This window comes from Pantherophis guttatus, chromosome 4 (genome assembly GCF_059756535.1).
Source record: "Pantherophis guttatus breed Tessera chromosome 4, ASM5975653v1, whole genome shotgun sequence".
Classification (NCBI taxonomy): Eukaryota; Metazoa; Chordata; class Lepidosauria; order Squamata; family Colubridae; genus Pantherophis; species Pantherophis guttatus.
In genome coordinates, this window is record NC_142066.1 from 21,230,726 (window position 1) to 21,256,214 (window position 25,489).

Below are 25,489 nucleotides of genomic sequence, written 5' to 3' on the forward strand. Positions count from 1 at the left end.
GCTCAGTTCTTCCATTTTGCCTGAAATCCCATGAGTTTGGAACAGGCATGCAGGTAATGTTTAATTATAGTTGAGATAATAACCTATTCAGAATTCTGAACTCTTGAATTGTGAAAATGTATGTCACAAATCAAAAGAAAATATGCCTGGTTCCCTTGAGACAATAAGCAGTGATCTATCTCAAGAACATTGGATTAAAATTGGAAAAATCTTCCCAAATAGGTACAGACACAAGATAAAAGAAAACATGAGTTTTTTTATGTAGTTAATTATACATAAAGTATAATTAAAATTCTTTACAGTCAAACTTTGCTTCTTATGGACAAATCTGTATCATTTTCTTTGCAACAATTTTAAGTGGGCTTTCATTGGTATTGTTGGATTGCTCAATCTAGGCTACACTTCTGGAATTTCAGGTTGTCTTTTATCTAAATACTGACCAAATCCAAATGTGCTGAGCTTTGCAAGATGTAACCTTGGTTATTTTGGCAATTTTAAATGTCATTTTAAAATGTAAAACAAATGTAAAGGCAAATTTACCTCCTAGTTGGCATGAATTAAAATGTTATTTCTTCTCCATGCCTGAAATTAGAGTAGGAGAAATTGTGACACAAATGTGCTTTTTTTTTTTTTTGTAAATTTTTTTTTTATTTTTTTCAAACATAAACATAAAATATAACTTTCAAGAACAGAGTTTCAATCCGGTCATAGATGGTTTACACGCTTACATTCCTTTAACAAGCTCCATTCCTGATTTCCCATTAGATCTTTTAAAAGTAAAAATTCAAAAGAACAAATTTTTGTTTCTTGCCTGGGTTGGTGACACTCACCCGGCTTTGAAAAACTCTTCCTTTCCTCTTCTCTCCTGCACATTCTTTTCACGGTCCACCATGGCTTTGCAACCGCCACCATGGCTGCCTACCCCCACCGCCGACTTTGAGGATTCCCTCTGGCTTCCGAGGAACTTGCCTGTTCCTCTAAGCCTTCCAAGGTGCTCCTCCTCTCCCCCATCCCTACGAGACAGGGTCGGTCCAAAGACTGATTGATCGGTGGTTTGTCAGTCAGGGTTTCCGCGGGCTCATTAGAGCCCGCCATAGCCCCAACTGTAGCGCCGTGGTGCCAGACCGGTGTTACACAAGTGTGCTTTGAGGTTCAGCTTATGGTCATTCACTCACACACTCACAGGCCTGGAAAATTGCCAAACTCAAATCACTTTCAACTGAACACTAACTGTTCTTTAAAATACATGGAGACCCAGTGAATATGAAATAACAGCAAACTTTTACTGATTACAAAGTGTATCTATTTGCCTTTACATACACGCACACTTTCTCAGCTAGGCTTCCAGGCACTAGCCAGAAGGATTGAAGCCACAAAGTCTGGAATCCAAAAATAGGCAGGCTTCAGGGATTCTTTTATCCCCAAATGTCCTTGCGTTTTTGGTGGGGAGGGGCTTCCCATGTGCTCAGGCCCAACGTTTGTCCTTTTGTTTCATTAACGACTTGGTTCCTTTCCATGAAAAGCAGGTAAGGGGGTGGTGGTGGTGAAGAAATCTTCCTTCCCTCACAGTCACCCCCCAATGCGAGCAACATTAGTTGGCCGTGCCCACCGTCCCAACCACCAGTGAGGACACTCTTATCTAGAGATTATTTTGGGGGTAGGGCTTATATTGCAAGCAGCATTCAGCAGTTGATTCAGGAAAGTCCTTTTGTAATTTTGTTGGGTTTTTAAGGCCTTTGCTTAAGAATGGACTTGTTATTTATATAGAATAGAATAGAATAGAATAGAATAGAATAGAATAGAATAGAATAGAATAGAATAGAATAGAATAGAATAGAATAGAATAGAATAGAATAATAAAGTCGGAAGGGACCTTGAAGGTCTTCTAATCCAACCCCCTGCCTAGGCAGAAAACCCTACATCACTCCAGACAAATGGTTCATTTGTTCATTTTTAAAACTTTTTTTTCATTAGCTGATGTTTATTGTTCAGCTCAGGTCTCATCACAATGATAAAACACTTTGGGGAAAAGATGCACACCAGTAATCCAGCACTGGAAGAGATCATGGAGAAGATCTCCACAGCCAATGTATATTTTCCCCTTGTGCTTAGATAGGTTGGAATAAAACACAGCCAAACACTGCAGAAGACCAACATGCTGAAGGTGATAAATTTGGCTTCATTGAAACTGTCAGGTAACCTCCTAGCTAGAAAAGCAGCAGAAAAGCTGATCACAGCCAGAAAACCCAGAAAACCCAAAACACTGTAGAACATAGTGACTGAGCCTTCATTGCACTCCATGATGACCTCTTGAGACATTGAGTGCATATCAAAATCTGGATATGGTGGAAAAATTCCCAGCCATATGATGCATATAGTGGTTTGAATAAGGCAACAAAAGAGAACAATGAAACTGTCCATTCCTTTCCCCACCCATTTCCTCATTCTAGATCCAGGCTTGGTGGCCATGAAAGCTAGGACCACAACAAAGGTTTTGGCCAAGACACAAGAAACTGCCATGGAGAAGATGATTCCAAAAGCTGGTTGTCGAAGGAGACACACAACCTTATCAGGTTTCCCGATAAATAATAAAACACAAAGAAAAGAGAGGAGGAGAGAAACTAGAAGAGTGTAGGTGAGATTACGGTTGTTGGCTTTGACAATAGGGGTGTATTTGTTTTTAATGAAGATCCCAAGCACCAGAGCTGTGATAAAAGAAAAAGAAAGAGCACAAATAGCTAAACTGATCCCCAAGGGTTCTTCATAGGATAAGAAAGTGATGTGTTTTGGAATGCATGCATTTTTATCATGGTTTGAATAATGACCTTCTGGACAATGAGAACAGTCTTCCATATCTGAAAAAAATAAAACAACAATTCTGTGCATTGATTTTCATTCATCAAGTCTTTGAGTTGCATAACTCTGAGAGAGAAGCTAATTATCAACAGTGACATTAACTACTTATGTCAGAGTTTAGGCAGCATGACTAGTATTATGAGATAAACCCAGGAGCAAAACACAGCACACAGCACACAGAGTCTTTAGATAATTATCAGTGGTTTTGTCTACAGCTAAATATGTACAGATTTACAGTCAGGTCCAGAAATATTGGGACATTGACACAATTCTAACATCTTTGGCTCTATACACCACCACAATGGAGTTGGAATGAAACAAACACAATGTGCGTTAACTGCAGACTGTCAGCTTTAATTTGAGGGTATGTACATCCAACTCAGGTGAACGGTGTAGGACTTACAGCAGTTTGCATATGTGTCTCCCACTTGTTAAGGGACCAAAAGTAATGGGACAGAATAATAATCATAAATCAAACTTTCCCTTCTTAATACTTGGTTGCAAATCCTTTGCAGTCAATCACAGCCTGAAGTCTGGAATGCATAGACATCACCAGACACTGAGTTTCATCCCTGGTGATGCTCTGCCAGGCCTCTACTGCAACTGTCTTCAGTTCCTGCTTGTTCTTGGGGCATTTTCCCTTCAGTTTTGTCTTCAGCAAGTGAAATGCATGCTCAATGGGATTCAGGTCAGGTGATTGACTTGGCCATTGCATAACATCCCACTTCTGTCCGTTCAAAAACTCTTTGGTTGCTTTTGCAGTATGCTTTGGGTCATTGTCCATCTGCACTGTGAAGCGCCGTCCAATGAGTTTTGCAGCATTTGGCTGAATGTGAGCAGATAATATTGCCCGAAACACTTCAGAATTCATCCTGCTGCTTTTGTCAGCAGTCACATCATCAATAAATACAAGAGAACCAGTTCCATTGGCAGCCATATATGCCCACGCCATGACACTACCACCACCATGCTTCACTGATGAGGTGGTATGCTTAGGATCATGAGCAATTCCTTTCCTTCTCCATACTCTTCTCTTCCCATCACTCTGGTACAAGTTGATCTTGGTCTCATCTGTCCATAGGATCTTGTTCCAGAACTGTGAAGGCTTTGTTAGATGTTGTTTGGCAAACTCTAATCTGCCCTTCCTGTTTTTGAGGCTCACCAATGGTTTACATCTTGTGGTGAACCCTCTGTATTCACTCTGGTGAAGTCTTCTCTTGATTGTTGACTTCGACACACATACACCTACCTCCTGGAGAGTGTTCTTGATCTGGCCAACTGTTGTGAAGGGTGTTTTCTTCACCAGGGAAAGAATTCTTCGGTCATCCACCACACTTGTTTTCCGTGGTCTCCTAGGTCTTTTGGTGTTGCTGAGCTCACCGGTGCATTCTTTCTTTTTGAGAATGTTTCAAACAGTTGTTTTGGCCACGCCTAATGTTCTTACTATCTCTCTGATGGGTTTGTTTTGTTTCTTCAGCCTAATGATGGCTTGCTTCACTGATAGTGACAGCTCTTTGGATCTCATCTTGAGAGTTGACAGCAACAGATTCCAAATGCAAATAGCACACTTGAAATGAACTCTGGGCCTTTTATCTGCACATTGTAATTGGGGTAATGAGGGAATATCACACACCTGGCCATGGAACAGCTGAGAAGCCAATTGTCCCATTATTTTTGGTCCCTTAACAAGTGGGAGGCACATATTCAAACTGCTGTAAGTCCTACACCGTTCACCTGAGTTGGATGTACATACCCTCAAATTAAAGCTGACAGTCTGCATTAACGCACATTGTGTTTGTTTCATTCCAACTCCATTGTGGTGGTGTATAGAGCCAAAGATGTTAGAATTGTGTTGATGTCCCAATATTTCTGGACCTGACTGTATATGTGTTAAATACCTTATCATACAGATACTGACACAAGGAGAGCAATAAGATACACAATGAGAGAGAACATGAGGAGAAGGGGAACACCCTCTAATGGCTTCCCTTATATAGGCAGCTTCTTATCCAGCTTCTTAAAGTGGCAATAACGCTGCTGCCTCATTCCCATTGCATCAGCTTTCAGTTGCTTCCGCTTACAACCTTTCATCAGCTTACAGCTATTAAAACTACATACCCTGACAACTTAACCATTTTAATATGAAATCATATTCACTGAGGATTACTGAGAATTAGAGAAAATGTTCAACCAAAATGTTGGAGATGTGATTGTTTGGATGCTACATATTATCATATATTGTGGACTTGCAAGAAAGTGAAGGCTTTCTGGATAAAAATTTGGTGGGTTATGCAAAATGTTCTGAAGAAAAAACTCCAATTTTCTCCTCAATTGCTTTTATTGGGTATAGTTAAGGACTTTTCAAAGGGTGAAATAAAATTGATATTGTATATGGTGACAGCAGCTAGGTTACTGATTGGGCAATATTGGAAAAGGGATGTTATGCCTACTATTGAAGAATGGACTTTGAAGGTTTTGCAGAAATGGCGAAGATATCAGCATACTTAAAAGACCGGACTCAAGAGACTTATGCACGGGAGTGGAAGAAATGGATAGATTATGTGCAGAATAAATATCAAACTAGGAAGTACCAGATAGCTTTTAGTTGAATGTTGTGTAGAAATGTATAGTATATAGGGGGCAGAATAGACAGGCGGTAAAGTATGATATAATATGATTTGGATTTGGATTTCACCTTGGGGAAGTCATGGGAGGAGAGGAGGGTTAGGGAGGGTTAGGGAGGGAAAGGGGGGGAATGGGAAAATTTGTACTTGTAAAACTTTTTTAATAAAAAAGAGAATTAGAGAAAATATGAGAGCCAGAAACGTTGGCCCATACCCAAAGCCTTTACCTTCCATGCATTTCATTCTACCTCGGATATCACATACTATGTATTATCTATATATTGTTCTTGGTTACAAATATGTATGTAATGTATTTACACAATCCTTTTCACTGTGAATAGCTTTAAATGCAAGGGAATTTCCATACATAGGGGACTTTATGTTTTAATCTTTGTACACTATCCAGAGTCACTTGTATGACATTGGTAGTCATATAAATAATCAAAATAAATAAATAATCAAAATAAAAAGCCCTATTAATAAGGTAGCTTATTCCATTACTTCTAAAAAATTGTTTACCTTCTTTGTTTGAAATTTTCCCTTCTGGACATGGATGGCAATCATAGCAACAAAATGGTCTTGATTCCTTCTTAGTCTTGCTATGCCCTGTTTGGCAAGGATCGTTACACAAAGAAAGGGGATGTGCCTATCCAAAAATTGAGAACATTGTTAAGATTTTTAAAAAGCTTTTGACTAATTTCTATCTTGCTGGAGAATTTAAAGCTTAGGCATGGAGTCATAACTTCCATTGAACTATTATAACAACTTTATTAGAAAAGAATACTTGATCTGCAATGATGCAATGGAATATCCACCCTTCTTCAAATGTGTACCCTAATGTTTCTTTAACTGGTTCCAGAAGCCAAAGTGTTCTTCATCCTTCAATCTCTATATCAGATCAATGCAGATGATTTTTGCAGCTAAGGTCTTCTACTAGGAAGAACAATCTTAGCATCTATCTAACAAAATGAAATTCAATGTAGAGAAAAGTAAAGTCCTACATGTAGGTAAGAAAAACCAAAAGTACACATATAAACTGGGTGAAACCAGACTGTGAGAGGGATCTTGGAGTCTTAGTAGACAACCAACTAAATATGAGCCAGCAGTGTGCAGCAGCAGCCAAAAAAGCCAATACAATCCTAAATTGCATTAACAATCAAGATCAAGTGAGGTACTAATACTACTCTATAAAGCCCTAGTAAGACCACACCTAGAGTACTGCACCCAGTTTTGGTCACCACACTATGAAAAAGATGTTGAGACTCTAGAAAAAGTGCAGAGGAGAGCACCCAGGATGCTTAGGGGACTGGAGACTAAAACATATGAAGAACGGTTACAGGAACTGGGCCTGGCTAGTCTAGTGAAGAGAAGGACCAGGGGAGATATCATAGTAGTGTTCCAATATTTGAGGGTTGCCACAGAGAGGAGGTGGTCAAGCTATTTTCCAAAGCACCTGAAGACCAGACAAGGAATAATGGATGGAAACTGAACAAGGAGAGATTCAACCTAGAAATAAGGAGGAACTTTCTGACAGTGAGAACAATCAACCAATGGAACAGAAGTTGCCTTTGGAAGTTGCGGGAGCTTCATCGCTTGAGACTTTCAAGAAGATTGGACTGCCATTTGTCAGAAATGGTGTAGGGTCTCCTGCTGAGTGGGGGGAGGGGGCTGGACTAGATGACCTACAAGGTCCCTTCCAACTCTGTTAATCTGTTAAAAAATCTGCTTCTCTGTCAAATTGCTATCTGGTGCCCCATGCCTCCTGTACATGTGCCAATGTGCCATGTCTGTACAAAAAGGCAGTGCTTTCATCATGATTTCATGACCATTGTTTTGCACATTTTGACCCCTCTACTATGTACATAAACCACAGCTACAATGTTGTGCGTATATTAGCATTCATTTTTCCGTCGTTACATGTGCAAACCTTTTCATTTGTAATTTATTTGGCGGTGGGAAAAAGCTTAATTTGCAATTTTATTGTAGTCCTGTGAGAAGCAGTGTAGATTTGCTAGAGCAAAGCCTTTTGTGGAATGGAGGTGACAGATATTAAAAGTCCGAAGTAAAAAGTTCAGCTGATGAATGAAGCCACTTGGAGGGCATCAAGTCATTATGGGTGACTGATGAAAAAGAAGGCTTCTCTCAGACTTCTTCCTCAATATTGACATTGAAGAGTTTCTATCTTTGGTGCTCTTTGGGATTGATTGATTCATGCTATGCAATTGCCTAGCCCAGTGTTGGCAAATCTTTTTGGCACCGACTGCAGAAACAGGAGCACGTGTGGTGGCGGGAAGCACTGGAAACCGGAAGAGCAGTTCCCTGGCGTGCATGTGCATGCTGGGAAGCAGAGTTTCCAGTTTCCGGCGCACATGTGCACGCCAGACACATGGTCTTCCAGTTTCTGGTGTGCATGCGCACACAAAGACCAGCTGGCCAGCACGCATGAGTGTGCTGGAAACTGGAAGCTCAGCTTCCCGGTGCGTACATGTGCACCCACCCGGAACCCAGAAGAGCAACGGGTGATGGCTGGTGTACTTGGAGAGATGGCTCTGTGTGCCACTTCCGGCACTCATGCCATAGGGCCTAGCCTGAAAGACTAAGATCACCAGATCACCAAAGGTACTGGCCAATGCCCTGTAGAAAGCAAATGACATCTCCTTTGCAACACTGATCAGAAATTTAGCCACCTAATAGAGAGATGTTTCTCATCTTCCTATGGCTCACACTTGTAGAGTATGCTAAGGAGAACTCCTTTCCAGATCTAACCAAAGATTTTGGTAAAGGGCATGTTTGGTGGGCATAGCGTGGCTTGGTAGGTGTGGCTTGGTGGTCATGGCAGGGGAAGGATACTGCAAAATCTCCATTTCCACCCCACTCCAGGGGAAGGATACTGCAAAATCCCCATTCCCACCTCATTCTGGGACCAGCCAATGGTGGTATTTGCCAGTTCAAAATTTCCTCTACCAGTTCTCTGAGCTACTCAAAATTTCCTATACAGAACATGTCAGAACCTGCTGGAATTCAACTCTGCTTTACTTCATAGTGAAGGTAATACTGCAGAATGTGGCAAAGTAGCCAGCTAAAGGCTATCAGCACACCACGAGAGAGCCCCAGAGTAGTCACTTCCATTGCTTAGATTGGAAGCACATGAGCCAGAAGACAGATTATTTTGGCCTCTCCTGACATTTGAAAAGAAAAAGACTGAGAGGAGTACCCAAACAGAAAAAAGTGAAGCACATAGTCAATTTGCTTTGTTCTTACAAGTGAGGGGACACTTTTTTTTTTTTTTTAACATCTGAAAATAAGTTTCATGTGACATTTCATTGAAAGAAAGAACCTCTTCAGATCTTCATACATATTTTGCTTCCAGTTTCTTTCTAAAAAACAAAAATCCTACATCTACTGGGCTTTTTGCCTTTTAATCGCATTTAGGATGGCAGCCTGAGAATGAATTCAGAGAAAACAAACTATTGTAAAATCCTATCTGTGAATTGGCAATTTAAAGAACAATTACCATACTTTTTGGAGAATAAGCAGGGGTGAAATCCAGCAGGTTCTGACAGGTTCTGGAGAACCGGTAGCGGAAATTTTGAGCAATTCAGAGAACCTGTAGCAGAAATTTTGAGTAGTTTGGAGAATTGGCAAATACCACCTCTGGCTGGCCCCAGAGTGGGGTGGGAATGGAGATTTAGTAATATCCTTCCCCTGGAGTGAGGTGGGAATGGAGATTTTGCAGTATCCTTCCCCTGCCACGCCCACCAAGCCACACCACCAGAACCAGTAGTAAAAAAATTTGGATTTCACCACTGAGTATAAGACGCACTCACCCCCACCCCAAAAGAGGGTGGAAATGTTGGTGCATCTTATAAAGCAAATACAGCCACTTTTTGGCCTCCCAAAACCCCATTTCAGTAAACAGATTAACAGAATTGGAAGGGACCTTGCAGGTCATCTAGTCCAACCAGTGGTGGGATTCAAGTAATTTAACAACCAGTTCTCTGCCCTAATGATTTCTTCCAACAACCAGTTTGCCAAATTGCTCAGAAAGTTAACAACCAGTTCTCCTGAAGTGGTGCGAACTGGCTGAATCCCACCACTGAGTCCAACCCCCTGCCCAAGCAGGAGATCCTACATCTGCCTCTACCTAGGATCGAACAGCAGTCTAATTTTCCTGACTAAAGTTTCAGAGTCTATAACTAAGAAAACACTCAAAGCAAAAAAAAGAAAAAGAAGAAGAAGAAGAAGAAGAAGAAGAAGAAGAAGAAGAAGAAGAAGAAGAAGAAGAAGAAGAAGAAGAAGAAGAAGAAGAAGAAGAAGAAGAGGAGGAGGAGGAGGAGGGAGAAGGGGAAGGGGAAGAAGAAGAAGGGGAAGGGGAAGGGGAAGGGGAAGAGGAAGAAGCTTTTTTTTTTGTAGCAATTTATGTTTTGTATCTAACGACAAACATGGGATGTGTAGGAATCTTTTTCTGTTCCTAGGAAATCAGCCTTCAAAAAGGAGTAACTTTAACACTGGCTTTTCCCAGAGAAGGAGCTGAGAAATACATTTGAATCCAGGATGTTTTTAATGCTGTTTAAAAGAAAGAAAATGCAACTAGTTAGACCTCACCTGGTTAAAACTTTTGGGCCACGTGATAGAATCTTTGGAAATGTTGAAGAATTTGTCTGGGGAAGCCATGGGATCTATCCTTCCAACCTGGATCCTAAAAAATGATCGGTTTGGGAATGTGATCCAGTTGTTAATATCAAATCCACCAATGAGCTCCCCATTTTTGTCAAATGAAATCTTCTCTCCAGCACTGTTATTGAATGAAACTGTTCTTAGGAAAGGATGAAGCTAAATTGGAAAGAAGAAGGGAGGGAAGATAAAATATTTAGGAACTATTCATCGTTCTATTTCTGGTCAGAGTCCATTTTGTTCGGTCTTAGCCTGAGTTTCTTAAACAGAGGAACAGATGAAAACGTACATATACTGTATATTGGATTGCATTGTTCTGTAATGGAAGGCTTTGAAAGATGTTAGTAGTATACATTAAAAGTGTATGTTAACTATGTTAAAAATGTTTTTCCTCCCTTAATGAGGTTCAGCCTAATATTTCAGTATATGTTTCCAGCATTGTTGTTATTTTTCTGAGAAATGTAAGGAATATCGAGAATATGGAATAGGGAGAATATGGAATATGGAGAGCCAGCTTGGTCTAGTATTTAAGGTACTGGGCTAGAAAACAAGAAACCGTGAATTCAAGTCCCATCTTAGCCATAAAAACCAACTGGGAGACCTTGAGACAATTCATTTTCTCTCAGCCCAACTCACTTCACAGGGTTACTGTTCTGGGGGGCGGGGAGAGAAAAGTGTGTTGGATATGTTCACTGCCTTGAGTTATTTGTAAAATAATAAAAGCAAAAAATAAATAAACAAATGATCTAAGGCCCAGTGCTCACTGTAACAGCATTGCCAAAAAGGCATTAAGAGTTGTTAACCTAATTTTGCGAAGCTTCTTCTCCAGTAACACTGTATTGCTAATTAGGGCATACAAAACCTTTGCCAGACCAATTCTTGAATACAGCTCATCCACCTGGAACCCACTTTGTATATCGGACATTAACACAATTGAGTGGGTTCAGAGGTATTTCTCGAGAAGAGTACTCTATTCCTCCACTCACAATAGAATTCTCTATGCCTCCAGGCTTGAAATTTTGGGCTTTGACAATCTGGAACTGCACTGCCTGCAGTCCGATCTAAGCATAGTACACATAATTGTCTGCTACAATATCTTGCCTGCAAATGACTTCTTCAGCTTCAACCACAATAATACACAGGCAAGCAATCGATATAAACTCAAGGTAAACCACTTCAAACTCGATTGCAGAAAATAAGACTACAGCAACAGAGTGGTCAACGCCTCGAATGCCCTACCCAACTCTGTTGTTACAGCCTCAAACCCTTAGAGCTTCAATCTCAAACTGTCTACCATGGACCTCACCCCATTCTTATGAGGTCCGTAAAGGGGGCGTGCATAAGCGCACCAGTCTGCCTACCGTCCCTGTCTTACTGTCCCCATTTATCTGTATTTACTTCCTTTGTTCATGTTTATGTTCATACCTATACTTGTTATCTTGTACATGTTTGACAAATAAATAAATAAATAAATAAATAAATAAATAAATAAATAAATAAATAAATAAAATTGGATATGAGGATATGAAAGACTGTAAGACGCTATCTCCAACAAGGACCATGAACAGCTCTAACACTGGAGCTGATTCAAAGGCAGAATTAATTTCCAAGGTTTTTATGTAACTATGTGCTTCTATTATTATGGGTTCATTGTCTCCTTCAGTGTCTGAGCCATAGCAACAAGATATTCCTTGTTTGGAGGGCACTGAATATGTTATAAATGCAAAGGATCCCTTCTGTTGTTTGCCTTGAACTTAGACCAAACAAATGGTCTAATCAACATAAGGAGACTGTGGTGTTAATAACACAATTGCTTCCTATGTCCTCTGTGGTCCTAAGATGGTGTAAGAATGGACTTGGTGGTAGACATGGACTTTAGATGTCCCAATTTCCTTTGGAGTGAGCCTTCTATGTGGCCTATCTGAACTTGCAGTTCTCCTGCATATTTCTCCTCTGCCCATTACCTGCCAGAATTGTTGGTTCTGAAGTTTTGGTCCTCTTCTGCCCACAAGATGGTTGTGTTTGAGTTTTGATGAATGCATTGACTCCAAAGCATGCGCTACAGCATAGACTGCATTGTATATATTATAACTGTGGCCAGTTGTGCTAAATTCAAACACAGAGGTTGGAAGGGTTGCCATTTTTTCCTTCCTTGTACAGATTGTGCCATATTTTTTATTTAGTTCAGAGCTGTGAAACAAGCACTGGAATGCATGCTCCCAGAAACTCCTTAGAAACCCATCGTCTTCTGCTGCTGTTGGATTTCTGAGTAGTAGAAATTCCTGGAAGCCTGGCACCTCTTTTGAGTGAACTGCAAAGGATAAAGCATTTTGGAGGAAATTGACATCCCAATCTCTTTGAACAGATACGGATGTGAAATCCATTTCAGCATTCATGATCCAGACCTTCGTATTGACCGATATATCCTCCACTTCTGCATACTGCACTGATATTTTCAAAAAAGTCATGGATTGCATCGTGCCGTATAAGACAATCACCTTGGCTGTACTTTTTGCAATGGTAGAGTAGGTTCTGTATGTTTCATCCATCACATTTGTAAAGTCACTGTAAAAAGCTACACTGGGGAACTCTCCTATGAAATCAAAGCAGATGCCCTTCTGAGAAAACACGGGGAGCACCTCCTGTACAAATTTCTCCCCTTGGTCATCATTCACAAGAACTCCGACCCAGATCCATCTAAAGTAGAGCAATAGCTGGAGGAGGCCCTTATGTTGGTGGGATTCATTTGGAAACATTTGTTGGAAGAAAACTGCTTGAGTCTCTTTATCCATGACTGGAGCAGAGCCATAGGTCAGCTAAGAAAAATGATAGGGAAGAATGAGGGATGCGTAAGACTGATTTCCTGAACGTCATCACTCTGCTAAACAAATAATTCCCTCAACACTGTCAAACTATTCACTAAGTCTGCATTACTATCATCGTTCCTATCACCCATCTCTTCCCACTTATGACTGCATGACTGTCAATTTGTTGATTGTATCCTTATGATTTATATTGATATTGATCGTTTCCTCATTGCTTATTTGTACCCTATGACTATCACTAAGTGTTGTACCTTATGATTCTTGACAAATGTATCTTGTCTTTTTATGTACACTGAGAGCATATGCACCAAAGACAAATTCCTTGTGTGTCCAATCACACTTGGCCAATAAAGAATTCTATTCTATTCTGTTCTGTTCTGTTCTGTTCTGTTCTGTTCTGTTCTGTTCTATTCTATTCTATTCTATTCTATTCTATTCTATTCTATTCTATTCTATTCTATTCTATTCTATTCTATTCTATTTTCTTCCTGAACAATGGTAATTGCTCCCTTCCCCCACCTTTGGAATAGTGTTCATACTGGTGACTGCCTGGACAAATTCCTTCAGTTTTCTTAGCAAGATATCACAAGTGGTTTGCTATTTCCTACTTCCTAGAGCAGGGCAAGAGTAACTGGTTCGAGATCACTCAATTGGCTTTATACTTAAGGTGGGACTAAAATTTGCATCTCCCAGTTTCAAGCCCAGTGTCTTAATCGCTACATCAAACTGGCTTTTTAAATGGTGTTATCCTTTCTAAATTATAATTTTATCTTTCAAATAGCAAATGGGATGTATCATGAATATACTCATGCATGCCTATGATGATTTTGAACAAATTGGGCTATTTCCATTTTTTCCATGTGGACACGAGAGCATTATGAATGTATTGCTGTAGAAAACATCTGCCCTTAGGAGGAAATTGACTTGAACTGCTATATGTTTTTAATGGATGTTTCAATGCACAGTCCTGGTATTACAAGTGCAACAATGCTTTTGCATTGTTAAGAAGCTCTCATTAAAACTTTTCTCCAAAGAACATAAGAAGTTTAAGAATGTGGTGGGAGTTCAAAGGCTTAAGATTCTATACAATACAATCTAGATCGAGATTGGACACCCTATGCCACCTAAATGTTAATCATGAGATTTGTGATGATGTTTTTCGGTTGATGTTCCACTGAACATTACTTTTAGTGCATGGTTCCAAAATTTTGAATGACCAAAACTTTTGGTAATTGTATGCAAAAGGATAACTCTTAATATATAGGAATATTGCCACCTAACATAAAAAAGGTCATCAAAAAAGCACAACAAAGAATGTTCTTTCTGCGCCAACTCAGAAAACTCAAACTGCCCAAGGAACTGCTGATACAGTTCTACAAAGGAATTATTGAGTCTGTCATCTGCACCTCTATAACTGTCTGGTTTGGTTCTGCAATCCAACAAGACAGACACAGACTTCAGAGGATAATTAGAACTGCAGAAAAAACAATTGCTACCAATCTGCCTTCCATTGAGGACCTGTATACTACACGAATCAAAAAGAGGGCTGTGAAAATATTTACAGACCCTTCACATCCTGGACATAAACTGTTTCAACTCCTACCCTCAAAACAACACTATAGAGCACTGCACCCCAGAACAACTAGACACAAGAACAGGTTTTTCCTGAACATCATCACTCTGCTAAACAAATAATTCCCTCAATATTGTCAAACTAGTTACTAAGTCTGCATTACTATTAATCTTCTCATCGTTCTTATCACCCATCTCCTCCCACTTATGACAGTATGACTGTAATCTTATTGCTGGTATCCTTAAGATTTATATTGACTGTTTTCTAATAGGATTTGATTGCTTATTTGTTCCCTATGACTATCATTAAGTGTTTTACCTTATGATTATTGACAAATGTATCTTTTCTTTTATGTACACTGAGAGCATATGCACCAAGATAAATTCCTTGTGTATCCAATCACACTTGGCCAATAAAGAATTCTATTCTATTCTGTACATAACAACCTGCTGTGTGATTTCACAAAGTTTCTTCTCCTTGCCAAATGTGCACGCTGATTATTTAATCAATAAAAAAAAATCAAAACCTGAATTAAAGCCTTTTCCTTAAAAAAATGGGTATCTCTTAGCTTTAGAGGAAAGTTATTACTTCAGGCAAGTGCTTGAAGTAATGAGTGAGTCTTCACAAATTGAGTTGAGACTAAAATGATGGATTGTTTGTGATCCAGAAACAGATTTTTGAAATGAAGCTATTACATGGATGAAGCTTAAAACAAAGACCAGGCAATGCCCATACCTGTAAATGAAAGCAAACTGCAGGTCGGTTTCACAAACTGGAAACTTTGTGTATAAGTGAATTCAAGAATTTTCTCTCCCAGCATAATGTTAGTTGCATGTTTTAATCATACCCTTTCTCAACCCTCAGCCACAAACTGCATCCAAACAACCACAAGAACAGTAAATGGCTTGCTTGGTTCATATTGTGTCATCAACACACTTTACCTGTGAAACTTTATAGATGTCCAGTATGGTTGCCATGTGGAGACAGATATCAGGTGCTCCAATGACTGCAGTTGGATTGTTTTGAATGTCACACTTAAAATTAGGGCCGAATCTATTCTGAGCAAAGAGAAGCTCCATTGAGGCAAGGTAGGTCCAGCTTGGACTGAAGTAGCTATTATAGATGTTGAATCCCATGGTGACATTGGGTAAAATCTGAGGATTTTCATTGATTTCTTTTATAGCAAAAACTAAGGCCAGAATGTGTTGGTAACTCTGAAACAATACCCTGCAATGAAAACTGCATGCTGTTTTAAAAGTAAATGGTTCCAAAAGTATTAACTATATTTATGCTGAAATCACTTTAATGCTAAGCATTTCATCAATTGTATTTCTAAAAAATCACGGTTTGATTAAGTAAATGCAAAAAAACTCTTGTTTGGATATTTCTGAACAATTAAGCATTGGCTTTAAGTAAATATAATTTGCATAATTAATTTTGTGTGTATGCAGAATTCGCAGTATCACAAACCAGCTTCATAATAGTGGATGGAAACTAAGGGTTAAAGAATGATACTTCTGGTACCGATAATGCAAAAAAGAAGAAGTTGTAGCTAATTTTAGCTAATGTTAAACTAATTTAAGTCAAACATAATTTAGGCGCTTGTTCTATCCCTTCTCCTTAGTGGTTATGCTATAGTGGTTATTGTTATCAAAGTATTTTGGTATCATTCATATATTCAGTCGAAGAATGCCAGTATTGACAGAAAGTTTCCACATCTCTATGTTAATGTTAAAGAGTTGTTCTGTAAGAAAGATGGGTGATTTCCAAGTGTGAAATATGTATAAATATTTATTTTTAAAAATCGATTAAACAGATTACTGGGGTTTGATAGCTATAGTAGAGATTATCTTGAGAAATTTAATTTAATTCAACACTGAGGTAAAAATGCAAGACTTACGCAAAGTCATCAAGAATTTCCAGAGAAGGATGTTGAATGAAAGCAATAGGATTGGAAAAGACATAGACTTGAGAAATAATGCCAGCAATTCTGAGATCTCCAGACTGAACATATTTATGAAGAATAGGGAGAGGTTTACTAACATTGCAATTACGATTATGGACTTTACACACCACCCAGGCATTGATGCTAATAAGGAAACAATAAATGCCACCATATTGCCTGAAAGTTTTCCTTCTGTATATACATGGACCTGTTTTCACTTTGGCAAATGCATATTTCCAAATCATAGATCCTGCCATGATTCCCTCAATTGTTCCCAAGACCAAACTGGACAATACAATATGTTAGTGATCCAACGGACAAACTCTTGTCTGCCTGCAGCCCAGCACTGAATGTTTAGGAAGAATTAATAGCATTCTTCATCTTTCTGTTTTCCACATTGATATTTTCAAGGTTTTGGAAAAGAAGTGGAGATAATGATGTCTAATTGGATAATTATAACATAGAATAGATAATCACGTACTGGTGGTTATTCATTCCATCTCATTTTAAAGAAGAAACAGTATAGATGTTTTATGTGATATAGATCAGGGAAAGATAAAATCCACAGTATTGGGTCTATTAAAAGTCAAACCACACACACACACCCTCTCTCTCTCACACACAGAACAATGCTTTTCACTGGTTGTTACTTACAGCTCACCAACACATTATTAATAACCTATATCCAATATAATACAAATACAAGGACACTGTTTTTTCTCAGGCACTAGGTGCCAGACCCATAATTGCATAGAAACAACAACCCAGTCTGAAACCAATTTTCACAAGCAAGAAGAAACAACATAACAATGTTGCTGACATGGGAGCCAGAGCCTGCAACAAACCAGAGTATGTCTACTTTGCCCCCACATTTGCACCAAGAGGCCCATCGCAGGCCTCAAAAATTCATATATAACATTAGAGGTGACTTGATGCTTGTCCTCTAATGTGATATGTTCAGTGGTGTATTGTAAAATTTGTTACTACTGGTTCTGTGGGTGTGGCTTGGTGTGTGTGTGTCTGTGGGGGGGTAATTTGACTGGGTGGGTGTGGCCAACTTTTTTTCTTTTTACTTTTAAAAGCATCCCAGCTGAGCCATGCGATCATCAGAGGCTTTTTTTTTTTTTTTACTTTTAAAAGCATTTTTTCCGCCAAAGAAAAAATGCTTTAAAAGTAAAAAAAAAAAAAAAAAAAGCCTCTGATGATTGCACGGCTCAGCTGGGCATGGTGGGGGCAGGGATTTTTGCTACCGGTTCTCCGAACCACCTGCCGCCATCACTACCGGATTGGGAGATCCGGTCTGAACCAGGAGCATTTCAACCCTGGATATATTCCACCATTAGCCAGCAATGCCCCTCTGCTTTCTACATAGGATAAACAGATCAAGCTTTGTGAAAGAGAATTCATGGACAAATGTTTAACATAAGAACTCCAAACAAGAACAAAAGAACATCAGAATATTTCAGTCTTCCAGGACACTTCATTCCATAACTCAAAATAGTCATTTTAGAAAAAAAAGAGACTTCACCAAAGGATTGCTGAAGTCACATGTATTAAAAGGTTTTAAGCTATGTCAGGTGTCAGCTAATACAATAGGTTTTTAACGCATTACAATTGTTAATTTAAAGTACAGGTACTTATCATTTGTCTCAGATAACAATGAATTAGCAGTAGTGACCATAGTATAGATTTATTTGGTCTATACCAATTTTTAACTACAATAATTTTGTTCTGGTCAAATTGAAATTTCTGTCTCATGATACTGTAAAAAATAAAACCCTCATTGTCAAAATTAATATTCTTTGATAGTCATTCTCAATATATAGGAATTCTCGGTTTCCAAATCTCAATGTACATTAAAATTAGATTTTACATGATTTTATGCAACTCACAATAAATTGTCCTTGTGAAGAAGGGGATCTATCCTTCCAACTTTCTTTTTTATGAAGGAAGGTTTGAGAAATGATCCTGTTTTGGAAATCTATGTGCCAAATCTCTATCCTGATTGAATGACACTAGAATAGAATAGAATAGAATAGAATAGAATAGAATAGAATAGAATAGAATAGAATAGAATAGAATAGAATAGAATAGAATAGAATAACAGAGTTGGAAGGGACCTTGGAGGTCTTCTAGTCCAACCCCCTGCTTAGCCAGAAAACCCTACACCGCTGTACTAAACTTCTCAAATATAGATATATGAAAAAAGAATTTAGTGGCATTACTTTAAAAATTGGAATTTCCTTTCCTCTTACTTGTGAACACTGAACAAAATGGCAGCCTGACCCATAGATTTGAAGTTATTCACCCATCACAATTGTACATTAACACGTTAACTTCTGATGAATGTTAGAGTTTTTTCAGCTGACATACAGTGGTACAGATTATTACCATGATTATAGTTCAGTATCTAATGATTCAGTGATGCTGTTCATGTTCTTACAATCCTGTGAATATCTCAATCTGCTTCCCACCATTCTTATACCTTTCCTTCCACCATTGTTGAAATTGAAGTTCTTTTTAATTTATGCAGCAGAAAGTTTTTTTTTAAAAAAAAGATAAAAAGGTCCCTGCGGATTTTACTCCACTGCAGAGGTGGGATTCAGCTGGTTCTCTCTGGATCAGGCGAATTTGTAGCGGTGACTGTGGGAGGCTCCGCCCACCCACCCAGATGTAATGTATGAGCACTGCACATGCTCAGAAGGCCATGCGCATGCACAAAGGAGGCTTGTGCAAGCGAAGCACATTTGCGAACTGGTAGGGAAGGTAAGTGAATCCCACCTCTGCTCCACTGGTTGCTGCCGCTGATAGAGGGAAATGCTCATGTCATTTTAAGGCCATTGAGCCAGCACTCTTCAAAGACATGTCCATGGTCATGTGGCCAGCATGACATCATGGAGCACCATTACTTTCCCACCAAAGTATTTATCTACTCCCATTTGCATGATTTTGAACTTCTAGTTTGTCAGGAGCTGTGGCAAGAATGGGAGCTCACCCCATCATGTAGTATTTGGGTCTCGAACCTGAGCTACCAGCTTTCCAGTCAACAAGACCAACATCCTAACCACTGAACCACCATGCCTTTCCCAAATGAGTCCCATTCCCAGATGAACAACCATTTTGTATTTCCTCTTACTGTGTTATTATAAACCTTGACCCTCTAATAATAATAATACTGCTCCCATCATAAATGTGTACTGCTTGTGAAACACATAAATGGCAATTACATAACTATGGGGATGCTGTGGTAATCATAAGTTTGAAGACCAGTCACAAAGTAACTTTTTTCAGCACCATTTGTAAATTTAGTCACTAAACAGGCAGTTATTAAATGAAGACTGCTTGTATTGACTGTAACAATAAAATTTGGAGAGATTACAAAGGGACATTGTCAGAGTGCGCACAGTATGACTATGTGAGACTACCCAGGAGGAAAAATAGCAAACAGAGGTTTGTAATAATAAGTAGTGGTTTATCTCTACAAAAGAATATACATACATGTACTAGGCAAAGGTCAAACAATCAATCAGCAGTTACAGCAGGGAAGAACACACAGAGAGAGAGATACGCCCCAACAGGGCCTCTCTTATAATACAATCTCTTAAAGTGGTAACAGTCAAATAACCCTGTTGACTCATTACCACCATTGCAACATCATTACAGCATTACACTACAGAGGTGGGCTTTTACTTTACTTTTTACCTGAGTACCAAGGGAAGGTAAAGGTTCCCCTTGCACATATGTGCCAGTCATTCCCAGATCTAGGGGGCAGTGCTCATCTCCGTTTCAAAACCGAAGAGCCAGGGCTGTCCAAAGACATCTCCGTGGTCATGTGGCCAGCATGACTAAATGTCAAAGGCACACTGAACGCTGTTACCTTCCCACCAAAGTGGTCCCTATTTTTCTACTTGCATTTCTTACATGCTTTCGAACTGCTAGGTTGGCAGAAGCTGGGACAAATAACGGGAGCTCACTCCGTTACGCGGCACTAGGGATTCAAACTGCAGAACTGCCGACCTTCTGATCGACAAGCTCAGCATCTTAGCCACTGAGCCATTGTGTCCCTGATCAAGCCATGCTCAACACTAATCAAAAAGAAAGAATTTTCATTGATTAAAGGGAACTCTAATCTTTCTTCTGTGTTTTGACATCACACAGCTTGCATTATCTGTTCTTTTAGCATGTTTTAATAAACTACTTGCAAGATTTGCTGTATTCTGGTGCATAATATTTGCATTTATCCTCTATATCCAAATTTGTAAGTATTATAATAGAAGGAAATAAAATACATATGTATATACAAGATACACGCATATGTGTGAGGGTAGGCATAGATATATTACATATATCATGCACACATAAGAGGGTATGCACATATACCTATATAAGCATTTTTATATGTATACAATGTTTTAGACAAAAATTATCCATACAGAACCTACATACCGATTTTTCGTCGGGCCCTGAAAACCTATTTATTTCAACAAGCTGGGCTGGCCTGAGTTAAATTTTAAATTGATTTTAAATTGGGTTATCTTAATTTCGGCCAAAATATTTAATTATTTTAATACTGTTCTTAAATTTTGTATGCTTTGTTTTTATCTTGGCTGTGCACCGCCCTGAGTCCTATTGGAGAAGGGCGGTATAGAAATTTAATTAATAAATAAATATGTTTATATTTTATATTTATTTATTTATCTTATTTATTTATTTTGTATTTTTCATCAAGCATGTATTTTATGACAAATACAAGTGTAAACAGAATTATAAATACATGAAATGGATAAGAATAGAATAGAATAGAATAGAATAGAATAGAATAGAATAGAATAGAATAGAATAGAATAGAATAGAATAGAATAGAATAGAATTTCCAGTGTTCCAGGCTTTTTGCAGCTCATTTTTTGAGCTTTTTTTCAGCCCTATTTTGAGGCTTTTTGGCCCATTTTGGGGGCTTTGGGGGGCTGTTTTTGAGGCTTTTTTCAGCCCATTTTTTCCTAAATAATGGGCCAAAAAAAGAGCCCCCAAAATGGACCAAAAAGCCAAAAATACAGGCTGAAAAAAGCCTTGAAAATGGGCCAAAATGGCCTGAAAAAGGCTGAAAAAAGGCCCCAAAACAGGGCATGTGGAGACGAAAAACCTGGCCAGCGGGTGGGCAGGGCTTCGGCAATATTTGGTCTATAAGACACACAGACATGAGACTTCTGGTTTGAACTTCTGGCACCTTCGGTACGAGATCTGCAACCTCTCAGGTCCATTCTGAACTCTCCCTGTCAGGGGCTTCACTAGAAGCCATAGCCACCTTGGAGTGGTGGTGAAGCAAAGAGGAGCCACCTTGCAGGTCAAGGGGAGCTGCATCTCCCCTCTCTGACTCAGACAAAACCCTCATCCGAAGACTAGGAGCAGCAGCAGTCAAAATTGCTGCCATGAAGCCGGGAAACAGCTAGAACCATAAGTTTGTGCAGGAGTAGAGAAATGCTGAATTGTGTGTCGTCTGGGTAAGAAAAGATTTACAGCTGAAGTTGGACCCCAGAAAAAATTTAAGTGAAATACCTTTTAGAACAATTTGCTACAGCGGCATGCAACTATTCACACAATGATATGTATATTTTTTTTAAAAAATAATAATAAAAACCTGACTAAAAGAAAAAGATGCACAGACATTTTTGTCCCCTTTTGGGAGACAAAAAAGTGTGTCTTATAGTCTGAAAAATACAGTAAATTTCTCATGAGAAGAATGAAGTGTTCTGGGATTCTCATTTTCCAAACATGTTCCACAACTTGACATGATCAAAACAATCAATGAGTTTTCTATAATTGGTGAAACACATACTGATTACTTATTGGTATTCTTTAACTTTTTGAATTATCCAGCATGCTTCAGCAATATTGTCGTGTTCTTTTGGGCTTTTCTAAATCTATAGATCTAGGTCTATAGGTTATTGTAGGTAAGCAATATCTTCCAAGACATCTTGGATATTGATGTTTCTATTGTCTAGTGCAGAGCTCTTCAAACTTGGCAACTTTAAGACCTGTGGACTGGGGTGGGCTTCAAAAATTTTAGCAAGGGTTTCTCTGCTTGGTTACTGGGTGGGCTTGGCCATGGTGGGCGTGGCCTAGTTGGCCTCCTGCACCACGGCAGGAAGGTGGTGTTTTTTCCCTCCCTGGGCACCAGAGGCTTTCCTCGAGCCTCCGGGAGGGGGAAAACAGCTGGACACCGTCTGGAGGCCTGTGTCTGGCCTTCCCGAACTTCCAATAGGCCCTTTTTTTGCCCTCCTCATGTCCTGCACTTACCTGCATCCCCTCCTGTGTGGGGACTCCTGTGAGGGCAGGGTGGGGTAGGCGGGGCCAGCTAGGAGTGGGATTTGGGGTTTCTCTGAACTGCACAGAATCTTAGCTAGAGATTCTCCCAAAGCCCTGTGAACCCCCAGCAGCCCACCCCTGCCGTGGACTTCAATTTCTAGAATTCTTCAGTCAGCCATGCTGGCTGGGGAATTGTGGGAGTTGAAGTCCACAAGTCTTAAAGTTGGCAAGTTTGGAGATCCCTGATATAGTGTTTCAGTATACTTTTTCCATCTTCCTTTGACATCATTTAAATTGGATACTATCTATCCACTGTAGCTTACCAATTTGAGATTGGAACATCCTTCTGAGTTCAGGGATTTTTTGGAATTAGGGATCTTTTCTGTTTCCATCTTCAGTGTTTTTATAGATGTTGATGTATTTTCCAACTTCTTTCTCTACTAACAGTTCTTTGGAACTCGTTAAGTTCCCTTTCGAGATTTTTGTCTTTTTTGTCTTTCTTGGCATTGGATTGTCTTTTCTTTTTGGCAATGTCTAGGTTTGTTTGTTTTCTAACATCTACTTTGCTCCCCCCCCCTTTTTTTTTTTTTTCATTTCTGGAAATCTCTTTTCACATTTGTAACTACTTTAAGCAGGGATGTCAAACTCATGTCGTCACATTGTTGTCATGTGACATATCACAACATTTTCCCCCTTCACTAAAACAGGGTGGGCCTGGCCAGTGTGTGATGCTTCCAGCCCATGGGCCATGAGTTTGACACCCCTGACTTTAAGCATTTACTTAAGTTCATTCCACAATTCTCCTGTGGTTCCTGATGTTCTTTATTTTTAAGTCTTTTTACTGTTTTACTGTTCTGCTTTTACATTTCCTATGGTGCCTGTCCTGACATGACTGTGACTTAAGGATTGGGAAATTTATCCAGCTAGCCATTGGTCCTGGCCAGAGGTGGTATTCAGCTGGTTCAGACTGGTTTGCCTGAACTGGTAGTGGAAAACGCGGATGGGCCTGTCCACCCACCCACCCATCCCAGCTCTATGCCATCTTATTTAGGCACGTTTTGTTGTGACCGAGGCCCAAGTAGTGATTACCAAACACAATTCAATCCTGAAACTTATTTTATTAAAACAGCTGAGAATTAATTCATTCTCTGCTTAGTCCAAAACAAAATTCTTAATAACCAGTCCGCCGGCCTTATCACCAACCTTTGATGTCTTCGGCAACCTGTCAAAGGCTTTTCTTGGCAAAAGCCCCACAAAGTTCAAGAGATGCTGACAAGAAGCACTGGAATCCATGTTGCTTTTCTACAAAGAACCCAACAGCTCGTTGATGCTCTTTTAAGCCTTATGGGACTGGCCAATCATCTTCTGGCCTTACTCCTGAGCTGTCCTTTTTGCTTCAGCTGCTCTTGCCTTCTGGCAGCTCTTTGCATGCATGCACTAGGAACAGACTCCTGTTCCTTTGCCTCTCTGCTGTCTGCCTCTGGAGGCTCCGGAGTCTGCACAACGCTCCCATATGTCCTTGGCCCCATCTCTGCCTCTGATTCAGAGCCCTCGTCCAGGCCTTCCCCTGACTCCAGGACTGGCCCATTGTCCTTCCCAGCCTCCTTACTGTCCGACTCCACTGCCAGACCACAACATGTTTTTGAGGCCGGGTGCATTCGCAGAAGGCATGTGTACCAGCAAAGCACATGCATGGAAGGCTAGGCACATACGTGAATGCACACATGCTCACATTTGCAAACTGGTAGAGAAAGTAAGTGAATACCACCCCTGGTCCTGGCCCACAGGAAATGCTAATAGGGAAGGTATTTCCCCATTGGTGAGAATTCTTACTCTCCATTCATGGAATAGCCCTCTTTTCTGCAACCAAGGTGCCTTGCGATCATCCTTGCTCCATTCAGCTATTACCCCATGTGACCATTTGGGCAATGTTGCAAAATGTCAATGTAATGAGAGAGAATGATAACTAGTGGGAGAATAGGTTTCATCATGGCACTGTCCCATTTCATAGCTCAGGACAGAGCCAGCTGGCTGGCTGGCTTTAAAAGAAGACAGCAGTGTGGACACACAAATCATGGTATGAAGCTACTGAGGAGGATATTAGGGATTACCTGTATGGAAGTTCCTTCATTTGCTAAGTTCTTGGAGTGACGATTATTCAGGAACTGGCCTTGTTTCCCATCTAAACTCAAGAATGACTCTCTTAAATTGAATCCCATGGTGATTGCTAACCAAAGTAGTGACTTGGCCCTTAGAAGACAATTCCATCTTTTCATATTGGAAGAGGTCAACTTTTTAGAAGAAATTACATTACAGCACACAATGGAAATTGAATCCTGATCCTTGGTCTTACTTCTAATTGATGCAAGATCCCTTCATGTACACTCTTTCTTAGAGGAATAGTACAATATGGAGAGAAACATGGGTGAGGTATAAATTATATGTATAAATTATACTTTTATTAAAGTGATTATTAAAATGAGCTTCCCAACAACCATAGCAAGTGCAAAGGTGACCCTATGTGTATTATTGATTGATTTATTGATTTATTTATTTATTTATTTATTGATTTATTTATTGATTTATTTATTGATTTATTTTCATCAAGCATGTATTTTATGACAGATACAAGTGTAAATATAATTATAAATACATGAAAAGGATATGAATAAAAGAAAACATTAGGACA

General features: G+C 39.5%; 1 protein-coding gene across 1 annotated transcript; it reads right to left on the reverse strand.

The window, feature by feature from the left end:
- Positions 1-1,953: 1,953 nt before the first annotated feature.
- Positions 1,954-25,019, reverse strand: LOC117662238 (vomeronasal type-2 receptor 26-like). Its single transcript, XM_034411555.2, has 6 exons — positions 24,912-25,019; positions 15,494-15,766; positions 12,119-12,970; positions 10,086-10,313; positions 6,000-6,126; positions 1,954-2,855 (listed from the first exon to the last, which is right to left on the reverse strand). The coding sequence occupies exons 1-6, from the start codon at positions 25,017-25,019 to the stop codon at positions 1,954-1,956; spliced, it is 2,490 nt and encodes an 829-aa protein (XP_034267446.2).
- Between the last annotated feature and the right edge of the window lie 470 nt (positions 25,020-25,489).